The 21,968-nt window shown below is 39.1% G+C and overlaps 1 protein-coding gene across 1 annotated transcript in view; it reads right to left on the bottom strand.

Moving 5' to 3' along the window:
- Window positions 1-723: 723 nt before the first annotated feature.
- Window positions 724-21,968, bottom strand: part of ALDH1L2 (aldehyde dehydrogenase 1 family member L2) — a 55,594-nt gene continuing 34,349 nt past the window's right edge. The window contains exons 15-23 of the mRNA XM_077914790.1: window positions 21,858-21,963; window positions 13,581-13,668; window positions 13,031-13,124; window positions 11,376-11,475; window positions 10,680-10,778; window positions 8,598-8,763; window positions 6,758-6,863; window positions 3,489-3,688; window positions 724-1,465 (exon numbers count right to left, since the gene is read on the bottom strand). Of these exons, the coding sequence (XP_077770916.1) occupies window positions 1,410-1,465; window positions 3,489-3,688; window positions 6,758-6,863; window positions 8,598-8,763; window positions 10,680-10,778; window positions 11,376-11,475; window positions 13,031-13,124; window positions 13,581-13,668; window positions 21,858-21,963 (1,015 nt within the window). The 3' untranslated portion in view covers window positions 724-1,409. The remainder of the gene's footprint in view (window positions 1,466-3,488; window positions 3,689-6,757; window positions 6,864-8,597; window positions 8,764-10,679; window positions 10,779-11,375; window positions 11,476-13,030; window positions 13,125-13,580; window positions 13,669-21,857; window positions 21,964-21,968) is intronic.

The following is a 21,968-nucleotide window of genomic DNA, read 5'->3' as shown; positions in this document are numbered from 1 at the left end:
AGCTCACCTTCTAGTCACATGTGGATGGTGATAATTTACTCACCTGTTTTTGTCTGACAATGATTTTGTGAGTCATGCATGGATTGAACTAATTCCCATTTCTTGGGCACAGACTATGATCCAGACACTTGTGAGGTGTGTTAGCATATCATCCCACTGAATCTTTCCAACATCTAATGAGAGAAGGACTTTATCCTCATTTTATAGATACCAAGGCTCTGAGATAGTAGGTAACTAAGGTGCCTAAGATCACCCAGTAGGTAGAAAAGTGGAAAACAAGATGGTCAACGAAGAACAAATGAGCTGCAGAAAGAAAAGCAATCCTTTTCCTTGTACCATTGCCATTTTTCATTATATATGGCATTTTCCAGAGCTGCTGCATCAGGCCCCATGTCAGAACAATGGAGTATAGGAATCAATGAGTCCTGAAAAGGACTGTAGGGAAATTCATTCATCTAGTTAGATTATCTCGATGTATTTTTAAAACAGTGATGGGGGAAACAAAGTTAACTTTTCTTGAGTACCCTGAACAAAGCATAATGCAAGGTACTTATATTATTGCACTGACTCCTCAAAATAAGGCTCCTGAGGAAGGCATTTGACAGATAAGGAAACAGGCTGGGAGAAGTTGAGTAGATTTCCCCAAGTCACATGGCAAGATGGCAAGATATGAACCAAGCTCACCCTCCAAAGGCTATTTACATTCTATATCATATTGTAAAATTCACTTTTTAAAAGCTCTTTATTAGAATGTAAGCTATTTGAGTCCAGAGACAATGTCACTATGTCCTGGCTACTCCTCAGAACACTACCTAGTACCTCACACCTAGCAAGTACTCGAGCACTGTTTTGGGTTACTCATTCTCAGTGGGCTGAAAAATAGAACATCAAAAGGCACAAAGATGTATCTTATTTCCAAATATGAAAAAAAAAAGGAATTTACTTCACATTCCTTATAGGATATACGTTCCTTGAGAGCAAAATTATAGAAAACCTTTTTAATAGCCCCATAGGTATAGTTCAGAGGTTACAACCTACACATAGTATGCAAAGTATCCCCCAAACCCACCTTGTGTATTATAACCACCTGATCCTGACATTTTTCAAGATGAACAACAATGGCTAGATTAGTCTTAGGAGAAAAAGCAACTTGGCAGTTTAGAAATATGTGGGGTATACAACACAGTCAAAACCCAACCACTTCAAATAGTTTTAAGGTAGAAAAGGTGCATCAGAATACACAGGCACAGGTGAAAATGCTTGATGTGGCCTGACCCCCTTTAGGGTCCACGTGTGCAGCATCGGCTCGTGGTAGATCCACCTTCCCTCCGCACACCCAGGCTTCCTACGTGTGTGGAGGGATCGGGAGTGGTGCTGTCGGCCGAGGATTTCTCAGGGATGGCACAGCTCTAGTATTCCAATGTCACCGTCTTGGTTTTGAGGTATTCGTTTAGAGCTTCCTCACCTGAGGAAACAGAAAAGTGGTTCATGGACAAGTGGATGCGATGTCACCAGACTTTGGATACAGATATCGGGTTATAGGTCTCAAACTAAAGTTCATGCGTGCCACCTGCAGACCTTGTGAAACTGCATGTTCTGATTAAATCCAGCTCAGGCCCTGGGATTATGGGTTTGTAACCATCAAGCGATGAGGCAGGTGCTCGTGGTCCACGGACCCCACTTGGAGGAGGAAGAGCTTAGACCACCTAACAGGTCTTCTGAGGAATGTGCTGACTTGCTCGGTCTGCACCAGAAAACTTTCTCCCTTATTTCCCTGCCTGATGACTCTTCATCTCTATCCTTTGCCCATTTAGGCTGAACAAAGTGACCAAGATACTGTCCTTTGCATTATATTAAATAAAGCAAAACTGAGCAGAAGAAAGTTGGAGACTCTTTGATGTAATCTTATTTTAAGGATAAGGATCACACAGTATCTGATTTAGATAGAATAGAGTATATCCAGGCTGAAAAGTAAGTAGGTTTGCCTTTCTGTTTCCATTCTATCTTGAGCTCATGCAAATCATTGATTTCTATGTCAGTGAATAATACTGGTGCAACTAATGAATACGTGATCCTGAAAGTCGAGCTAAAACATAGGTTCTTGGGGCGCCTGGGTGGCCCAGTGGTTTAGCGCCTGCCTTCGGCCCAGGGCATCATCCGGGAGACCGGGGATTGAATCCCACATCAGACTCCCTGCATGGAGCCTGCTTCTCCCTCTGCCTGTGTCTTCTCCCTCTCTCGCTCTGTGTATCTTATGAATAAATAAATAAAATCTAAAAAACAAAACAAAACAAAACAAAACCACTCCTGATCCCAGGTCACACCCCAAACCAATTAGCATCTTTGTATTTCTTAAAACTCCCAAGGGACTCTAATCCAATGTACAGCTAAGGCTGGGAACCCCCTGGGTTTAGGGAGTTTAAAATTGGGAGAAAAAGAAACTATTTAGGCAAATTTTATTGTTCTATAATAAACACTATTTACCTTCAATTCAATGGAATTTAAAATGAGAACTCCTTTTATAGCTGCAAATATATTATTACCAAAAGTCACTGGGAAAGAGAAAATGTAGAAATACCCCCATGTTAACCAAATTTATATGAGTGGACTATAATTTCAGTATGCCACGAACATTTCAGTTTTTGAAATGCCATGCTAGACTGGCTGTGGGGAAAAAGAACGGGCTCTGCAGCCAGAATGTCTGGCTTGGGATTCTCTTCTCAAGCAGTGGCTAGCTGTGTAACTTTGGGCAAGTTACCCAACCTCTCTGAGCCCCAACATCCCCATTTATAAAATAAGTATATAAGAGCACTTCCTTCCCAGGGCTATTGTGAGGATTGCTTGTGCTCTTACAGAGCAAGTAGGTAGCCTAAGATCTGCTCTGATACTTAGTGTTCAAGTGATCTGTTACTTGAAATGTGATGGGGTCATTGCCCACAAAGAATTTTCTTTTGGACTTTCTGTGACTCTAAATCTGACTTTCCAGACTACCAGGAAACTCTGCCAGTTGCAGTATTGATTCTGAAAGACTGCCAGGCAGCTCGCAGACAAGATTTATTCTTGGAGCTGCTTGTTGCCTTCTAGTCCCCAACTTCACAACCCCCCCCCCCCCGCCCCCCGTTTCCCTTTCTTGGTTCTACTCAGTCCCACGAAAGCTAAACCAAGTGCATGCTGAATGTCGGGTAAAAATACCAAGCCTATTTTAGCTAACAGATATTGCCAAAGTTTCCTTTTCCCTTCAACATTAATCTTATTTTCAAAAACACTTTTGCACACCATGTGGGTACTTTCCTGTCTGTACATTAGCTGAAAATGTTTAATGTTAACACACAACTGGTACCCATAGAAACCCAGATCCACTGGCCGTGCAGGAAACATCGTTGGAAACAAGATACAAGCATTGCTAGGAACATAAAGCGGCTTTCTCGGGAACACAGCAAGCGAAGGGATCGAAGGGATCATGCCCTGGAAAAGCAGAGCATACGTACCTAAGTCTTTTCCGAAGCCCGATTGTTTAACTCCACCGAAAGGGGCTGCCACATCCGTCTTGTTGTACGTGTTAACAAAAACAGTTCCTGCTTCGAGTTTTTCGCTCACATACATGGCTTTATTGATGTCTCTTGTAAAAACCCCTGAGGCCAGACCATACTCTGTATTATTTGCTCGCTGTAACACTCCATCGATGTCCCTAAAAGATATTTTTAGGAAGACAAAACTTCATTGAATGTAAAGCAAGACATTCTGATTTTATGTTCTAATATTTTCCCCCTACATGCTAGGAACAGAAAAATACTACTGCCAACTGGCTTGCATTTTTATAAATGAAATATTCCAAGCTTACACCAAAAGAAACTCCCAGTGAGACATTATAGCTCTGGTATTATACTTTTCATACACATCATGCAACATCTTTTTAAAATCTGATCTGAAGCCATCTTTTTCATTTTTCTTGTTGGTTCTCCTTCCTGACTTCCCACCTCCTTCCCTCTCCCTTGAGTCCCACGTCTAGATATATTTTCAGAGTATTCCCCTTTCTTTCCCTCCCTGTCTCCAGAGTTTGCATACAGTTCAAGGCTCATCCATTTAGTACCTCGCCCTGAAGCCTTCCCAGCTCCCACCAGTGCCCTGGAGGAGGCAGTAGGGTGTAGTGGCTCTGAGAGGGCTCTGCAGCCAGGCTAACTAGGTGACCTTGGGCAAATGACCTCATCTCCACCTGTCTTTGTTTATTGCAAAACATAGCAGTAATAGTGAAAGGACCTTTCCTGTTGTCATGAGGATTAAGTGACCTAATAATGCCTAGAACACAGTAAATGCTCAATAAAAGCCATAATCAGGGAGCACATATTCCTCCAAACTCAGTATTTTGGTTTAACTCTTTGTGTATTTGTGGTTTGCCTTCCAACTACACTGGAAGCTCCCTGAGGGCAGGGATGACCTCTTATTCTTCTTTATACCATGGTGTTAGATCATCAAATGAGAGTGAATTCAATTAATACAATTCAATAAAAGGAAATAAAAAGTATCCCTTAAATCATGCTTTCCCAGGAGGCCTGGGTGGCTCAGTGGTTGAGCGTCTGCCTTTGGCTCAGGGTGTGATCCTGGGGTCCTGGGATAGAGTCCCACATAGGGCTCCCTGCAGGGTGCCTGCTTCTCCCTCTACCTATGTCTCTGCCTCTCTCTGCGTCTCTCATGAATAAATAAACAAAATCTTTTTTTTAATTTTTTAAAATTTTTATTTATTTATGATAGTCACACAGAGAGATTGGCAGAGACATAGGCAGAGGGAGAAGCAGGCCCCATGCACCGGGAGCCCGACATGGGATTCGATCCCAGGTCTCCAGTATCGTGCTCTGGGCCAAAGGCAGGCGCTAAACCGCTGCGCCACCCAGGGATCCCTAAATAAACAAAATCTTTAAAAAAGAAATCATGCTTTCCCTGGCTTTCAACTCAGTGTGGGTGCACTCCCAAGTAAGCGGAAGATGTAACCCTGCTCATCTCTCGGTTAGGTCCAGGTCCATGTCTGTCATGGTACGAGTATCTCATCTTTATGAGTGGCATCCTAATGTGTAAAACTGTGTGAATGTTCTACAGCATGGCCAGTGAATGCAAGCCAACTATTTCATCTGGCACTCTGGCAAAGAAACAGAATGTGTCTCTGAATTCATCGTGCTGAATTTTTTGAGAGACGGCACAGTCTTCAATGTGGTGGCTTTTGAAGGGATTTTCCAAGGCAATCCTGACAATACACAATTTTAAACTTGCACAAGAAATTTGGAACTGAACCTAGGGTGATTTGAGGCTCTGCTAAAACTCTCACACTTCTTGATGCATTGCATATGGTAGGGACCCAGATATTTATTGACCAGCCTAATGGAGAAAGATGGCTTTATGCCATTACTTGTCGGGGACTATGAGATGACACAGCTTCATAGGATATCTTGTCTACTTCTAGGATAATAACAAGCACAGCGATGACAACAGCACCAATAGCAAACATGACTTATTTAATACTTAGAATGACATAAAAGGATAGATGCTATTAATCACTCAATTTCACAATAAAGAAAAGGCTCAGGCTGGCCCAAGCCCATAGAGGTAATTGGGTGCAGTGAAGAGTGCAGACTCTACCCAATATGGCTGCCTTTGGCCCTCTGTGGTTAATTGTCCATTTCCTTGTCTATCTCCCTCATTAGATGGTAAACTTCTCAAAGACAGGAACTGTGACCTATCTCAATTGATATCCTACAAACGTGGCTTCTAAAATCTGCATGTTTAACACAAAGACTATCTTATGGGGGGACTTTATGAGGTAAAGGTTAATAGGGCATCCTTGGATGAGTGTGTGAAAAGGTTGCTCACTATAGTTTGGTATCCCCAAATATGTCTTACAATATGTCTATCAAAGACAAAAAGCCCTCTGAACTCTGTATTCTGTTTTTTTCCACCTTCTCATTGGTTGAAGGAAAATTCAAGCCAGAATTCTGAAGAATTTTACCCAGTATACCATGAGAGTCTATTGTATTAAATATTCTAATTTTTTAATTTTTTTAAAGATTTTATTTATTTATTCATAGAGACAGAGAGAGGGAGAGGCAGAGACACAGGCAGAGGAAGAAGCAGGCATCATACAGAGAGCCTGACGTGGGACTCGATCCAGGGTCTCCAGGATCACGCCCTGGTCTGCAGGCGGCGCTAAACCGCTGCGCCACTGGGGCTGCCCTGTATTAAATATTCTTGTGTGAGCTCAGTTAACATATGACCCTCTCTGATGTGCTAAACACTTTGGAAAGTTCTCTGCACTATGATGAACCTTCATTAATAGCTGGTTATATGATGATTGTGAATATTTCTATTAGAGTTGAATATTAGGCTTTCTGGGGCATAAGCTCCAGTGAAGGCAACACTTCTTCCTTGAGAAAATCACATTTCACAGATGTTGCCTTCCCTAGGAATGTAAATGTGAAAACCAGTTCTGTTATTCCTATTTATCTTGAGAGGCATTTCAAGTGTTGGTTGTACAAAAACCAAATTTAGTTAGCTAAAGTTCCATACTGCCAGCCATTAATTTAAGCTATGAAGCAGAAATCTATAACCAGTCCACACTGGTTAGCCTTCTCTTCTAATTATTTAAGTCAATTATTGTTATATAATTGAGATTCCATATTCATTGATTTCTACAGTCTGTATATAGCACAATGGCAGAAGAAAAAAACACTTATCAAGTCAAAACCTGTTAAATTGTGCCTGAAGAACATACCCATTTTGGAACTTAGAAATGACCATAATAGGCCCAAATGATTCCTCTTTGGCAAGATACATGTGGTCTTCCACATCTGTGAACACAGTTGGCTCCATAAAAAAGCCTATTTGAAAAACAGACAAGATCATCAATTATAGGATAATTAATTTTTAATTAATAGTTCTCTCATTTAATTACAGCATAATTTTTTTCCTTCCCTTCTGGGTCAGTAAAGCCAAGACAACTTTCATTTTCCTATTTGGCATTAGCATTCCTAGGCTCTTGTTTTTTTATCTGTTTATTACAGAAATTTCAAACATATGTCAAAGTAGTGAAAGTAGTATAACAAATCATAAAATAAATACTCTTATTTTGCTTTATTTGATTCATTTTTTCCTTGTTGAAATAATTGAAAGCAAATTCCAGAGCTTATAACTTTTACCTCCTGTATTTCAGTATAAATCTGTGAAAAATAAGATATTTTCTCCCATACCACAATCATTACCACATTTAACAAAATTAGTGTTAATTCCTTCTTCGTGATTTATATTTCCATTTTTTCCTCAAAAGTATCTTTTTTTATAGTTGACTGGTTTGATTCAAGATTCAAATAAATTCTATACATTGCGTTCACTTGCTAGATCTAAGTGTCCTTCAATCTAGAACATTTCACCTCTAATTTTTCATGCCATTGGCTTGTTCAACAGACTGAGTCAGTTGTCCTCCAGAACATATTGCATTTAGATTTGTCTTTGTGTCCTTGGGATGATATTTAATTTGTTCCCCTATCCCTTTTATTTCTTGTAAATGGAAATTTTAACTTAAAGACACAATTAGATTCAGGTTAAACATTTTTGGTGAGAATACCGCACAGGTGATGCTGTGTACTACACATTGCATCCCTTAGGAGACACATCCTGCCTAGCTATCCTGCTTTCACTGTTGCTTAGACTGACCAGTGGCTCCAAGCTGTGACAACTTCACCTCTCCATTGTAAAATTGTGTTTTTCTCCTTGAGAATGGCAAGCAATCTTGGGGGAGAAACTTTGGTACCTTGCACATACTCAGATCCCCATCAACCTCTCTCCCAATAACTTTAGCCTCCCTTGATGATAACTGCCTGAATCAATCATTTCATTCAGTTAGGAGTACAAAGTGCTGATTTTTTCTGTGCCATCATTCTTTTTCTACATTAATTAGCAGGAATTCTTCTGTTAAAAAAAAAAGTCTCCTTTATCAGCCAGTTTACCCAGAAATTCAGTTTATACAGAAGACACAGATAAATGTTAAATTTTCCCCCTTCTAATTATCATTTTTTAGAGTAAGCTATTGGAGCACAATCCCCCTACAGTATTGAAAAATGGGTTTTTTAAGTTGTTGTTTGTTTTTCTCTCCTTTGGGGTATCATGACATTGAGTCATTCACATATTTCAGTAACAGGTATGGCTTTAGACAATAGGAATTAATCCTCCCAGGCTATTCTGGCTATGATTAAATCTCACAGCTCCAGGAGTCAAGGTCACCAGCACCAGAATGACACAGTTGTCCATTAGACCTCTTACTGGACCGCCATGTAAGGACCAGTTATGTCCATTCTGTGATTTGATTTCCACAGCCCTCTAAAGTAGGGTGCCCACATTTCATCCCATGTTACACAGGAGGAAACTGAGGCTCAGAAAAATTGTCATGTGCAACGTACCACAGCATATAAGTGGCCAAGTAGTATCTAGAAAAGAATTCTTGTGACCATAACATAAGTGCTATGATTTACTTTTAAGGCAAGATGGAGCTGCAGTGGAAACCATTACCATCCAATCAGAACCAGAGCCCAGCACGCCTCCTGCAGAGGTGATCTTACCTGGCCTGCACACTTGTCTTCCCCCATACACCAAGGTGGCCCCTTCCTTCACTCCAGCTTCACAGTATTGCAGAAGCTTTTCCAGATGGGCCTGATGGTTTTGGGGCCCGTGATCTGTAGATCTGTCAAGTGGATCACCAATTTTCATCTTTTTAATTTCTTCTACCTGTTTGTCACCCAGTTCACAAAACACAATTGACTGTTAATAATAATAACAACGGATACCCCTGGCTGAGCTTCTCAGTGTGGTGGGTGCTGTCTAAGCTGTCAAAAGATGTCTTTTAGTCTTCATGGGAGCACTGGAGGCGGGCATTTACTATTTCCATCTTACAGAGGGAGAAACGGGGTTTAGACAGGCCCAGTGACTTAGCACACACAACCACTAAACACAGGACAGTCTTCCTGACTTGAAAGCCCACGCTGTTAAATCACTGAGTTCTAAGAGACCATAACCTATGTATGTGACATACAAATGATCCTGAGTGTTAATCCATTAAAATGGCAAACCTGATGTTCTGGAATTTTTATTACTATAGCACCCTTGTACTCCTCAGGACAGAAGAATTTCCAAAATGGCCACATGGTTATCTTTTTTATCTCCCCTGCTGTGTCAGCCTGCTCTTGTGAAATGTTCATGGTATAGCACGCCAGAGGAATTGCTAGAATGTTCTGGTGAAAAGCTGTGTTCAAAAGCAGTGTGCATCACTGACATCTCTTAATGATCATCCCTGTGCGCCTCACTTAATCTACTTGTGCATTTTCTAATGTTAAGTCCAATTCCAGTAAGAAGAAAGAATGAGAGTTACCACGACCCAGCAGGGCCGTGAATTTGAATTTGGGCTGGGTGAAAATCCCTTGGTGAGTGCTCAAGAAATAGCTGCTGAATGAGTGACTGAATACAACTTATGTGTGTGCAAAACATGTGTATTGATGGACTGATAGGGTCGACTCTTGACATTCCTGAACTCAGCATTTGAAATGCCCACATGTTGAAGTTGTGAAAACCCTGTGATTCGTATTTTAATGAGGCACAAATAGAATTAGAGGGATGTTCAGGAGGTAGCCACTGCCCACCATCTGGCCTTTTACATGTCTTCTGTGTTTTCCATTCTCATGAAGAAAGAATGCCTTTGTTTCTTGGAATGGGGAAGGAGAATTGACTCTGAAAAAAAGAAGCTGCTTGCTGGTTTTTCAAATATAAACAAATTCATGATTATTGTTATCATAATAATGGCATAGTTTATTATAGTTCAGTTTATTTTAGTGCCACAGAATTCATCTTAATAGTTCTATAAATGGCTTTTGGTATCATATTTATAGAATCATGACCATTCTATAGGAGAGATGTATGTATGTTTGTGTGTAGGTATGTATATATGTATACATCTATCTATATATCTATTTTAGTGGAGGAAATGATATACCGATCTGTTAACTGTGTATTGAGGATTTGCAAGGATCTAGTGGTATATCTCTCCTAGTCAATTTAGGAATTTACAAAAATCTAGGAGAATCTCTCCCACAAGTGTCAAGGATATAATTTACTATAAATATAGAGCAAGGCATAGGTAATAAAATCTCTTAGGGTTGGTTATTTTTAATGGAAACATACTTTTTTACTATGAAAAATTAAGAATAATATGAGTAGATGATATAATGAAATGCCATGTTCTCATCACCCAGCTTCAACAATTACCAACTCATGGCAAATTTTATTTCCTCACTTACTTCCTCCCCTTCTGGGTTATTTTGAAGCAAAGTCTAGACATCATATAATTTCACCTGTAAATCTATCAGAAGGTAGCCCTAAAAGATAAGGACTGTTGTTTAATATATAAATATTTATTAATTATATATTATTGTATTTATTTATATTATATATAAACAATATAACATGTAATACTTATATACAAATGATATATAATAAATAAACATATAATATATATTAAAAATATATATTGTGTATGCATATACACACACCACAGTACTAATATCACACCTAAAACTTCATCAGTAATGCCAGAAGCCCTTTTCAATAAAAGCAGCTTCTAAACAGCTAGAATAAATGTGAAGATGTCTTACCACTTTTGTCACAAATTCATCGTGGATGGATTCTTCCACAAACAAACGCCCAGCTGCAATACAATTCTCTCCTTTGTTGAAAAATACTGCCCCCATGCCCTTCAGCAGCAGGAGAGAAAATATTAACAGTACTTTGAATTGTCATAAAATCACACACACCAAAAATTAGGTGTTATTGGGAGACAGAAGACAAACAGAGAAGTCAGAAAAACAATGCCTTGGCCTAGCTAGTGATGAGAACTGCTTAGAGACACTTAGAGTTTTGATCTAGTATGTTTTTAGGGATTTTTGTTTCTGCTTTACCCTTTTTGGTCCAGAGGTACTTCAATGTGTATGACAATAAGGCACACCACTGAGGACAAATTTTGTGTTGTAAGAAAATCTGCATTGTTCTATACATTTAAATATAATACTTGTATACCAAATGCTTTTAAAATCTTGACATCAGTTTGTATAAATCATGAATGTTTAGAAAGAGTATCCTGTCCTTTAAGTTTTAAAAACACTGTATGATACAAATTATAAAGATATTATTTTAAAAATCAAGTGCTTTAAGAAGTCCTAAATCTAAGCATCAAGAGAGTGGTTTCTACTTATGACCAGACAAAACCAAATCTCACACTGAGATTTCTGTTAAAGAGATGAGATGTGTTTTAGGAGTAGGCATCTATTTGGTGGGATTGGACCCACTCTTACCATTCGCACAGCCTTGTCAAGTTCACAGTCGTTGAATATTATAAGTGGGGATTTGCCACCAAGTTCAAGGGAAACTTTCTTCAAGTTGCTCACAGCACAGCTAGAGGAAAATAAATGGGAAATGAGCATTCTCTCTTGCATGTGCTTTTTTAGCTATAAATTACCAGTTAGCATGGAAAACATAGCTGAACCTCAGAAATATTGAGAAATGTATTCAAAGACAAAACAGGAATGGTAGAATGGGGGTAGCTGCTGAAGCCTGGTGATGCACATGGGAGTTCATTATACTATTCTGTGTGCTTTGTATATATTAGAAATTTCCCATAATAAAATGTGTTCTTTTAAAATTCTGTAGTCAAATATTTATAGATCCTCATAGATAAATTCAGATTCTTTAGGCATAAGAATTTTGGTTACATAAAGGCCTGGTAAGGAATTTAACCTCTAACCCACATTCCTGGAACATTAGGGAAATAAAATATCAATTTTTAGAAGCATATTATTTTCCCCTACTCATAATAGTATTGTTATTTAAAACATTGAAAAAATACCCCCAAAAATTCAGAAAGAAAGAAAAAAAAAAAAAAAAAAAAAAGGGATCCCTGGGTGGCGCAGCGGTTTAGCGCCTGTCTTTGGCCCAGGGCGCGAGCCTGGAGACCTGGGATCGAGTCCCACATCGGGCTCCCGGTGCATGGAGCCTGCTCCTCCTTCTGCCTGTGTCTCTGCCTCTCTCTGTCTCTCTCTGTGTGACTATCATAAATAAATAAATTAAAAAAAAAAAAAAAGAAAGAAAAAAAAATCACAAAATTCTATTCCATGTCTCAATGTCCATTGTTTTTACCATTTTGACATACTTATTTCCGGTCCATTATCAACCATGGCCTTTGCCTTATTTAAAATGGGTTGGGATCACCTAATATATACAATTTTATACCTTATTTTTCCATTTATCTTTTATTTATTTATTTATTTTTAAAAAGATTTTATTTATTTATTCATGAGAGACACACACAGAGAGAGGCAGAGACACAGACAGAGGGAGAAGCAGGCTCCATGTAGGGAGCCTGATGTGGGACTTGATCCTGGAACTCCGGGATCATACCCTGGGCCGAAGGCAGACTCTAAACAGCTGAGCCACCCTGGGATCCCTCCATTTATCTCTTAACAACATTTTTCAGTGTTATTAAAAATTCTCCAGGAACATGATGACATAGCACTCCATTACACTAACACATTGCCTTATTTTGGACATTTAGACTGTTGGCAATCTTTTAAAAAATGAATGTTACTGCTCTTTAGGAATTCATTTTATAAAGAAGTCATATTTGTCATTTATGTCTTGGTTTCTTACTTATGCTCCAAAACCAATTTGGGCCACAGCATTAGTATAGAGAATCTTTTTTGTGCTGGATTGTCATAGCTACCAGTAGGGTGTAGAATTTCAGTATGCCTCTAGTTTTATTGATGGGCTTTATGCTTTGGAAATATTTTATTATATGAAAGTATTTCAATACCCTGCAATGATAAGTAGATTTCTCTCTTAAATCTGATGTGGGTTTTCTCCCTGCAAACATACTCTGTGTGAAAAAGTAAAAAGGAAAAGGAAAACCTAGTTTACTAGGATGTGCAGCAAATCAACACACTAAAACCAATACCTCTTCATGATCTGTTTGCCGATAGCAGTGGACCCAGTGAAGCCAAGTTTGCGGATATGAGGATGTTCAGAAAGGCGTTGCCCGGCTACACCACCTGTAGAACCAGGGAATAAAACGTGAATTAAAACATTACTCAAACTCTTATGGTGTGAGTGGCTTTGGATTCATTGGAATGGATTTCTAAACTCTCTTCGTTTGCATTTTCTGGATTAATTACAAATTGACAAAAGTCTAAATAATGTCCTCCATGCAATTATCAGCCCCCAAAAGATGGGTAAGCCCTGGTTTTTCATCTTCGAAAATAATTTTTAAAAGTTGAAACGGGTAGTTTTAATTGCTGTACAATTTCTGCTCCTCTCACCCTACTCACCCACCATTATATTTCTACTTTAAGATTTTTATTTATCCTTCAGTTAACTGTTTGGTTAACTGTATTTAGTTTTAATATACTGTAGTTATAAGTCAGGACAAGATTCCAGTGGGAAAATAGCCACTCAGCTGCTCCTGTACCACTCATTATTACAGCCAAGTGGGTCCTTTGATGGCTTACCTGAGCCTGGAATGATGTTGATTACACCCTTTGGAAAGCCTGCTTTCGAAGAGAGCTCAGCAAACTTCAAAGCAGTCAAGGGTGTGACCTGAGCAGAAGCAGACCACAATTATCTTCTTCAGACTCTGTCTTGTCCTGTAGATCAGTACCCTGCTCTTCCTTTCTGGTCATACTCCATTCATTTTATTTTTTCTTTTATTTGGACATTTGGACATAATTTCAGACTTACAGCAAAGTTGCAAAAATAGTACAAAGAATTCTTATATATCCATCACCCAGATTTCTCAAATGTTAACATTTTGCTACATTTGCTTTATCCTCTATTTCTCTTTATTTTTCTCTCAACTGTATAAGAGTAAGATATAGACATGCCTGCCCCTTTATTTGTAAATAATTTTGGGTGCATTTTGTAAAAACAAAGAATTCCTGTGTGTAACCATATACAATGATCAAAACCAGGAAATTAACAACTCACAGGAAAATCTAATTTACAGACTTAACTAAGTCATCACCAAGTGTACCAAAAATGTGCATTATAGCAAAAGGAAATCCAAGATCATACATTGCGTTGTCATGTCTGTAGTCTCCTTTAATCTAGGAGAGTTTCTGAGTTTTTTTTTTTTTTTATCCATTACACTGACATTTTTGATAAGCACAGGCTAGTAATTTTGGACAATGTCCCTTTGTCTGGATTTGTCTGCTGTTTCCTCATGACTTAATTTTGGTTGTGCACTTGTTCATATGCAAGAACTTTGGCAAGAACACCACAGGAGTGATGCTAAGTTCTTAGAGCACCATCTCAGAAGGCACATGGTATCAAATAGTCCCAATATTAGAAATATTAATTTTGATCATTTGGAAAAGAGAGTCTCCCAGGTTTCATCACTGTACGTTACTCCTTTATACTTTGTAATTAATAAATGTTTTATAGGAAGATGCTTCAAGACTATTGAAATATCCAGTTATGGGACACCTGAGTGGCTCAGTGGTTGAGTGTCAGCCTTTGGCTCAGGGCATGATCCCGGGGTCCTGGGATCGAGTCCCACATCAGGCTCCCCGCAGGGAGCCTGCTTCTCCCTCTGCCTGTATCTCTGCCTCTCTATGTGCATCTCTCCTGAATAAATTAAAAAAAAAAAAGAAATATCCAGTTACTCCTCCAAATTCCACCCAGTAGTTTAAGAATACATGGATGACTTCTTCCTGAATCAAGTATTATGAGGACAGCTGCGATGCTGATTTTTTATCATTTCTCCTACATGTATTAGTTGGCATTCCAGTCTAAGAGCTTTCCCTTCTCTTCAGTTAATTAATCAATCCATGTGAATTCATGGATTCTTACTTTATTCAATAGGCTATAATATTTTACTATTATTTCTTCTGATGTTCAAATTGTTCCAGATTTGGCTGATGGAAGCCCCTTTAGGATAGCTGTTGTGTCTTTCTAACACGTCCCTATCATTCTTTGAGCATTTACATGGGATATTCTGGGCTCGTCTTGCATTTTTCCTGTTCCAGTCCTTTTTTCAAGGAACCCAGATTTCTTTTGGTGAAGAATGATATTTAAGAATTATGGTTATAATGGGAAATATATATTTGGTCTTTGTCTCTGGTTCCTACAACACAGTTTCTAAAACCCTTGCAATGCCTGGTGTGAAAAGTGTCTTTTGTATACTTATGACATGACTGGTAGCTGGGGTCCCAAGGTGGTTTCAGGATGGAGTCTGGTCACCAGAAAGACCAAGCCGTGATAAGAGGGTTGGAACTTTCAGCCTGACCCTGGAGAGTTGGGAGAGGCTGGAGGTTGAGTTCAATCACTGAGAGCAATGATTTAATCATGAGAGCAATGATTTCATCAATTTGCCTGTGTAATTAAACTTCCTTAAATACACCTAGACAGGGATCCCTGGGTGGCGCAGCGGTTTGGCGCCTGCCTTTGGCCCAGGGCGCGATCCTGGAGACCCGGGATCGAATCCCACATCGGGCTCCCGGTGCATGGAGCCTGCTTCTCCCTCGGCCTGTGTCTCTGCCTCTCTCTCTCTCTCTCTCTGTGACTATCATAAATAAATAAAAATTGAAAAAAAAATATTTAAAAAAAAATACACCTAGACAATGGGGTTCAGAGAGCTTCTGGGTTGGCGAACACATCCATGTGATGTGAGAGTGGTAACCCTGAGCTCTACAGGGACAGGACTCCTGTGCTCATGATCCTTCCATACTTCATCCTATGTACCTTTCCATCTGATTGTTGTTTTGTATCCTTTATATTATCCTTTATAATAGGATATTAGTAAGTGTTTTCCTGAGTTTTGTGAGCCATTCTAGCAAATTGCACCTGAGAAGAGGGTCATGGGAGCCTCTGATGTAAAGCTATTTGGTCAGAAGTACAGGAGGCCCAAGACTCACAATTGGCATCTGAAGTGGAGGCAGTCTTGTGAGACTGGCTAAGCCCTTCACCTGTGGGGTCTGTGCTAAAGCTCCAGGTAGTTAGTGTCACAAATGATTTAAATGGTAGGACACCTACTTGGTGTCCAGAGAGTTAGAGAATAGGTTGGTCTAGGGGGAAAACCCCCCCACACATTAGGTATCAAAGAGTTGTGAGTAAAAAAATTTCAGAATTTTGGAAACAAATATCTGGACACTATTGAAATGTTGCTTTTCCTCTTAGGAGATAGGGCTGAGGAAAAGCTGTATGTGCACTCATATACACGTGTATCTACTTATATGTCTACCTGTCTTCTTACCTATCATCTATCCCCACAAACACCTATATCCATTTCCTTACCTAGCTATCTAAGTATATTAAAACCCATGAGTTTGGGGCAGCCCCAGTGGCGCAGTGGTTTAGCACCGCCTGCGGCCTGGGGCATGATCCTGGAGACCTGGGATCGAGTCCCGCATCGGGCTCCTGCATGGAGCCTGCTCCTCCCTCTGCCCGTGTCTCTGCCTCTCCCTCTCTCTCTGTCTCTCATGAATAAATAAATAAATAAAAATCTTAAAAAAAAAAGAAAAAATATAAAACCCATGAGTTTGCGAATACCTCTAACCAATATCTCGGGCTTCATTCAGTAATTTTTTTCCCTTCTTATGTTTGTAACTCTCTTCTCCAACAGTGAGAAACATGGCTTCCAATATCCACAGAGCATTCACTAATTTGCCCAACTCTAAAATGTATAGAAAACAATTTAAGAATTATTAAGCCATGTCCTTACAAAGAGGAAGTGTACTAACTAGAATCTGATATTTATTTGCTGTGCCCTTTAAGTTTGAGGGCATTAGTCCAAATGCCTGTCAAAAGTTACTTGGGTTAATGTTTCCTCCCTTCCTTCAATGGGATCATGTTATTCATTTAAAAAATAGCTTAATTTATTTGTTTCTATTTGTATTCAATTTTAGGGTTTTTGCCCCATCTGGGTTGATTATATTTTGTTTGTTGTCATTTTTGAGTTTGGGAAACATACTTCCAAAAGAAGGAATTCACAAAAGGTACATTAGAGAAGTGTTGTTCTCTACCCTCTTTCCCCCATCCCTTCTACCCTGTCTCCCCATGGCCTGTAGATAACCATTAATCTTCCTATGTTTCTTTTGCTCAAATGAACAGATATATGTCTTCTTATTTTCCCTCCCTTCTTACACAAAGATGGCATAATATGATCTTATTTTTAACATCTCTTATAGCAATGCATAACTCAGAAGCAAAATGAAAGTCATATTTTCACACTGTTAAAATCCAATGCTGATTAAATCTTAAATTAGCACTTTTTTTGGTGTGGTCTCAATAAATGGAATGTGCAAGAAGATCCGTGGAGGTGTGAAAAGAGAATAGTAGAACTTCTGTATGTACATATTCTAACTGACAAAGATAGGCAATCAGCTAAACATAACATTATGTGGCTGGATAATGATACTGTCACTCTGTCTGAATGAAGGTCAGATGGTCATGGGTCATAAAAGTATGTGCTAGAAAAGAACAGGAGCTCATAGGGCCAAGGGAATGATGGTGTTTCTTCACTTGCTCATTTGCTTACAGAATATTGCCACGTGTTGAAGTTTATAGGCCTGGTTACATGGATTTGCAGACTATATTGTTACTTTAACCAAAACTTCATAAAATGGACAAGTGGTTGAAAAAGATGAAAAAGAATCTGTATAGAAACTGCATAATAAATTAAAAAAAATAAACTGCATAATAAATAATACTACCAAGGCAACAAGAAAACAAGAAGAAAAAGGCAAGAGGCATGGCTAACACTTTCCCTCCTTCTAGTAACAGGTCCACTGCAGTAACATTGTGAGGTTTACCAAGTGGCAATCTAGCTAGACTTCATGAGAAATTGGCCTCAAACATTTGCAATTATCAAGAAGGTATTTGACATAGTAGATTTACATCTACTACTGCTAAAGATGATCCTAAAGAGCAAAGTGTAGGTTATTATGCCTTGATATGAAATCATGATTAGAAAAACATTTAAAGGGACACCTGGGCGGCTCAGTGGTTGAGCATCTGCCTTTGGCTCAGGTGGTGATCCTGGGGTCCGGGATGAAGTCCCACATTGGGCTTCCTGCAGGGACCCTGTTTCTCCCTCTGCCTGTATTTCTGCCTCTCTCTGTGTCTCTTATGAATAAATAAATAAAGCCTTAAAAAAATTTTCAAAAACTAACTACCCTGAATTAATGATAGTTCTTTTCAGAACAAAAAAGATTTTTATATCATTAACAAACACAATAAAACAAATTTTTCATCCTTATCTAATCCCTTTTCTTTTTTAAGATTTTATTTATTTATTCGTGAGAGAGAGAGAGAGAGAGAGAGGCAGAGACACAGGCAGAGGGAGAAGCAGGCTCCATGCCAGGAGCCTGACGTGGGACTCGATCCCCGGACTCCAGGATCGCGCCCTGGGCCAAAGGCAGGCGCCAAACTGCTGAGCCACCCAGGGATCCCTCTTTTTTTTTTTTTTTTTATAAGATTTTATTTATTTATTCATGAGAGACACAAAGATAGAAGCAGAGACACAGGCAGAGGGAGAAGCAGGCTCCATGCAGGGAGCCCGATATGGGACTCAATCCCAGGACTCCAGGATCCTGCTCTGAGCCCACGGCAGACACTCAACCGCTGAGCCACTCAGGCGTCCCTATCTCATCCCTTTTCATTTCTATTGGTTTTCTTTCATTTGGCTACTCAGTTCTACCAGCAGGACTTTTGCTTTAAATGTTATATGGGAAAGCATCTAGGAGTGTTCTGGGCAAGAGTAGGTCATTGCTAATGTTATTATTGGGTTTGATGAAGTGGTCAGAACCTGCCAGACCTGAACCAGTCCAGACCATGAGAAAAAGCCCCCTGATTCAGTCTTCCTGACATTCATTCACACAGGACATTCATACTGGAGATGGTTTCATACCATCATCACATAAGATTATGCAATAAAATAAAACGATATCTACAGCAGAACAATAACAACTTTGGGTCTTTCATTTTCAGGATTAAAATTAAGTTCAATCAGTTTTTAAAAGGATTTATTTATTTATTCATGAGAGACACAGAGAGAGGAAGAAACATAGGCAGAGGGAGAAGCAGGCTCCCTGCAGGGAGCCCGATGTGGGACTTGATCCCAGGACCCTGGGATGACGTCCTGAGCCAAGCTGAAGGCAGACACTCAACCACTGAGCCACCCAGGTATCCCTATGATCAACCATTAAACTGTCAGTTTTAAATTGCAGAGGGGGTTGGACTGTCATTTCCACGGGGAAAGAAACTGTGTATGGGGCAGCCCCCGTGGCGCAGCGGTTTAGTGCCACCTGCAGCCTGGGGTGTGATCCCGGAGACCCGAGATCGAGTCCCATGATGGGCTCCCTGCATGGAGCCTGCTTCTCCCTCTGCCTGTGTCTCAGCCTCTTTCTCTCTCTCTGTGTTTCTATGATTAAATAAATTAAATCTTAAAAAAAAAAAACTGTGTATGTCTTCATCACTGATAGATGCCTGGCAGCTCAATAAATATTCCTAATTTTTGAACATTCTGTATAATCATTGGAGTTCTTTAATGCTTAGCACTCTCCTTGGATACCACTCTGATTCTTAACCCTGGCTGCTGTATCTTAGAAATGAATGTGAAGCTTTAAAGCAATACCAGTGCCTGGGCTCTGACCTAGACCAATTGCATTAGCGTCTCTGCCAAGAGATACCAGTATTTTTCAGTAAGAACTCCAGGTGATTCTAATATGCAGCCAGGATTGAGCACCCGAAGGCTAGGTTATCTGCCTCTCCTCTTCACTGGCTTCCTGCTATTTAATGGGGAAACAGCACTCCTATAGAATGCTAGTGAATCAGTGCCATTTCCATGGGAGGATTTGCCTAAATCTATCACACAAATACATGTATCTTTTTTTCCCTTTTACTTATTTACTTATTAAAGATTTATTTATTTATTTGAGAACAAGAGACAGCAGATGGAGGAGGGGGGAAGGGGAGAAAGACAAGCAGACTGTCAAGGAAGGCAGAGCCCAACATGGGGCCTCACGACCCTGAGATCATGACCTGAGCTGAAACCAAGAGTTAGATGCCCAACTGACTGCACTACCCAGGCGCACCCCCACCTTTTTACTTTTAGTGAGAGAAAGAGAGAGCATGAGCATGTGGGGGAGATGGGAGAGAGGGAATGAGAGAATCTTAAGCAGACTCCATTTTCAGTGTGGAGCCATGGCTTGTCTCATTCTCAAGACCACAAGATCATAACCTGAGCCAAAATCAAGAATCAGATGCCCAACCAACTGAGCTACCCAGGTGCCCCCCAAATACATGTATATCTTTTAACTAAGTGACTCTGCTATTAGAAACTTATCCTTTAAATATACTTGCACATGTGCATGATGCCATATTTACTAGAGTATTAATTATAACATTATTTATAATAGCAAAAGGACAGAAAAATCTAAATATCCATTAATTAGATATTGTTAAAATATGGTTTAGCTATACAAGGGAATATTATGGATATTGTTTATTTATACAATGGAAATTGTTTAATAAAAAGGAAGATTTTTTTCTTTTGCTAAGTATATATAGAATGCAACTATTGTATTGTATTGTCTTAACATAACAATTTACCTTCTTAACAGATTTTAACTATATGACATACCATTGTTAACTGTAGGCAAAATGATATTCAGCAGATGTCTAGAACTTATTCATGTCACATAATTGAAACTTTATACCTGTTGATTAGCAATTTCCCATATCCCCTTATCCCCTCTTTGTGATTTTTTAATGAACTTAAAAACTATATACATATATAATATAATTATATAAATATAATTTATTTATAAATAAATATATACATATTTGTATATGCAGAGAGTATCTCTGGAATACCTAAGAAATTAATAAATCATGATTAATAACATTGGTTGCCCTCTGGGGAGGTAAATTGCCTGGCTGGGGGATTAAGAATAAGAGGAAGATTTTTCACTATCTACTTCTCTGAACATTTCTGTTTTGAAATTTTTTAACATAGTTATTTTTAAAAATGAAAGTGTTTCTAACAAGTAAAGCAAGATGCCTGTGGTCAATATGACCAAGAGGCAATGCCAAATTAGGAGAGGTGATGGGTAATGTAAACTTTTCTAGAATAGAGACCAAGTTTTCTCTGTGACTCGTGTACCTCAGAATGTCTACTACTGCTCATTGTACACAGTCAATGCTCAGCCAGGTATTAAGTTGGCCACCATATGCTTTTTCCCAAAAAGCTACTGTAGCGTTAAAAGATTTTTTTGAGAACTCTATCATTTGAAATATCATTTTTTATTAACTATTTCCTTGTCTAAGTGTACATATTCTTACACAGTTGCCACAATTATATACATTCTTTTGCATCCTTTTCCCTCATCCTCCCTATCTTTGCAATATTTTTAATAATTAAAATATGAATGCCTATATAATATTTCTTCTTCTGATGTCTCATCATTACTCAAATAATTCCCTAATTATTGGGTATTTGGCATTTTGCAAGAATTGAATTGGCTTGTAGAAAGTCAGTGGATTTCACTAGAGTACCCTATGCTTGCTTCCCTTGTCATGGAAATTTTAATTTGTGGGATATCCACAGGGTGCATTAGGCTGCTATCAAAAATGAAGATATAATGTGAAAATATGCCTGTGATATCTTTAAAGATGTCATAATATACAAGCTCATTTGTGTTTAAAGACATAATGTTTATAAATGTATGTTTCTGTTTTCCAGTGAATAGGGAAGGAGATGATTCTGCCCCTGGCCCTTTGCATCTCACCTGTGCTGGCTTGAGCACTAAGGTATTGCCTGCTGCCAAACACGCAGCGCTCTTCCATGCCAGCATCATCAGTGGGTAATTCCAGGGGATGATAATGGCACAGACACTGCA

This window comes from Canis aureus, chromosome 11 (genome assembly GCF_053574225.1).
Source record: "Canis aureus isolate CA01 chromosome 11, VMU_Caureus_v.1.0, whole genome shotgun sequence".
Taxonomy (NCBI): domain Eukaryota; kingdom Metazoa; phylum Chordata; class Mammalia; order Carnivora; family Canidae; genus Canis; species Canis aureus.
This window is presented reverse-complemented; position numbering and strand designations above follow the sequence as displayed.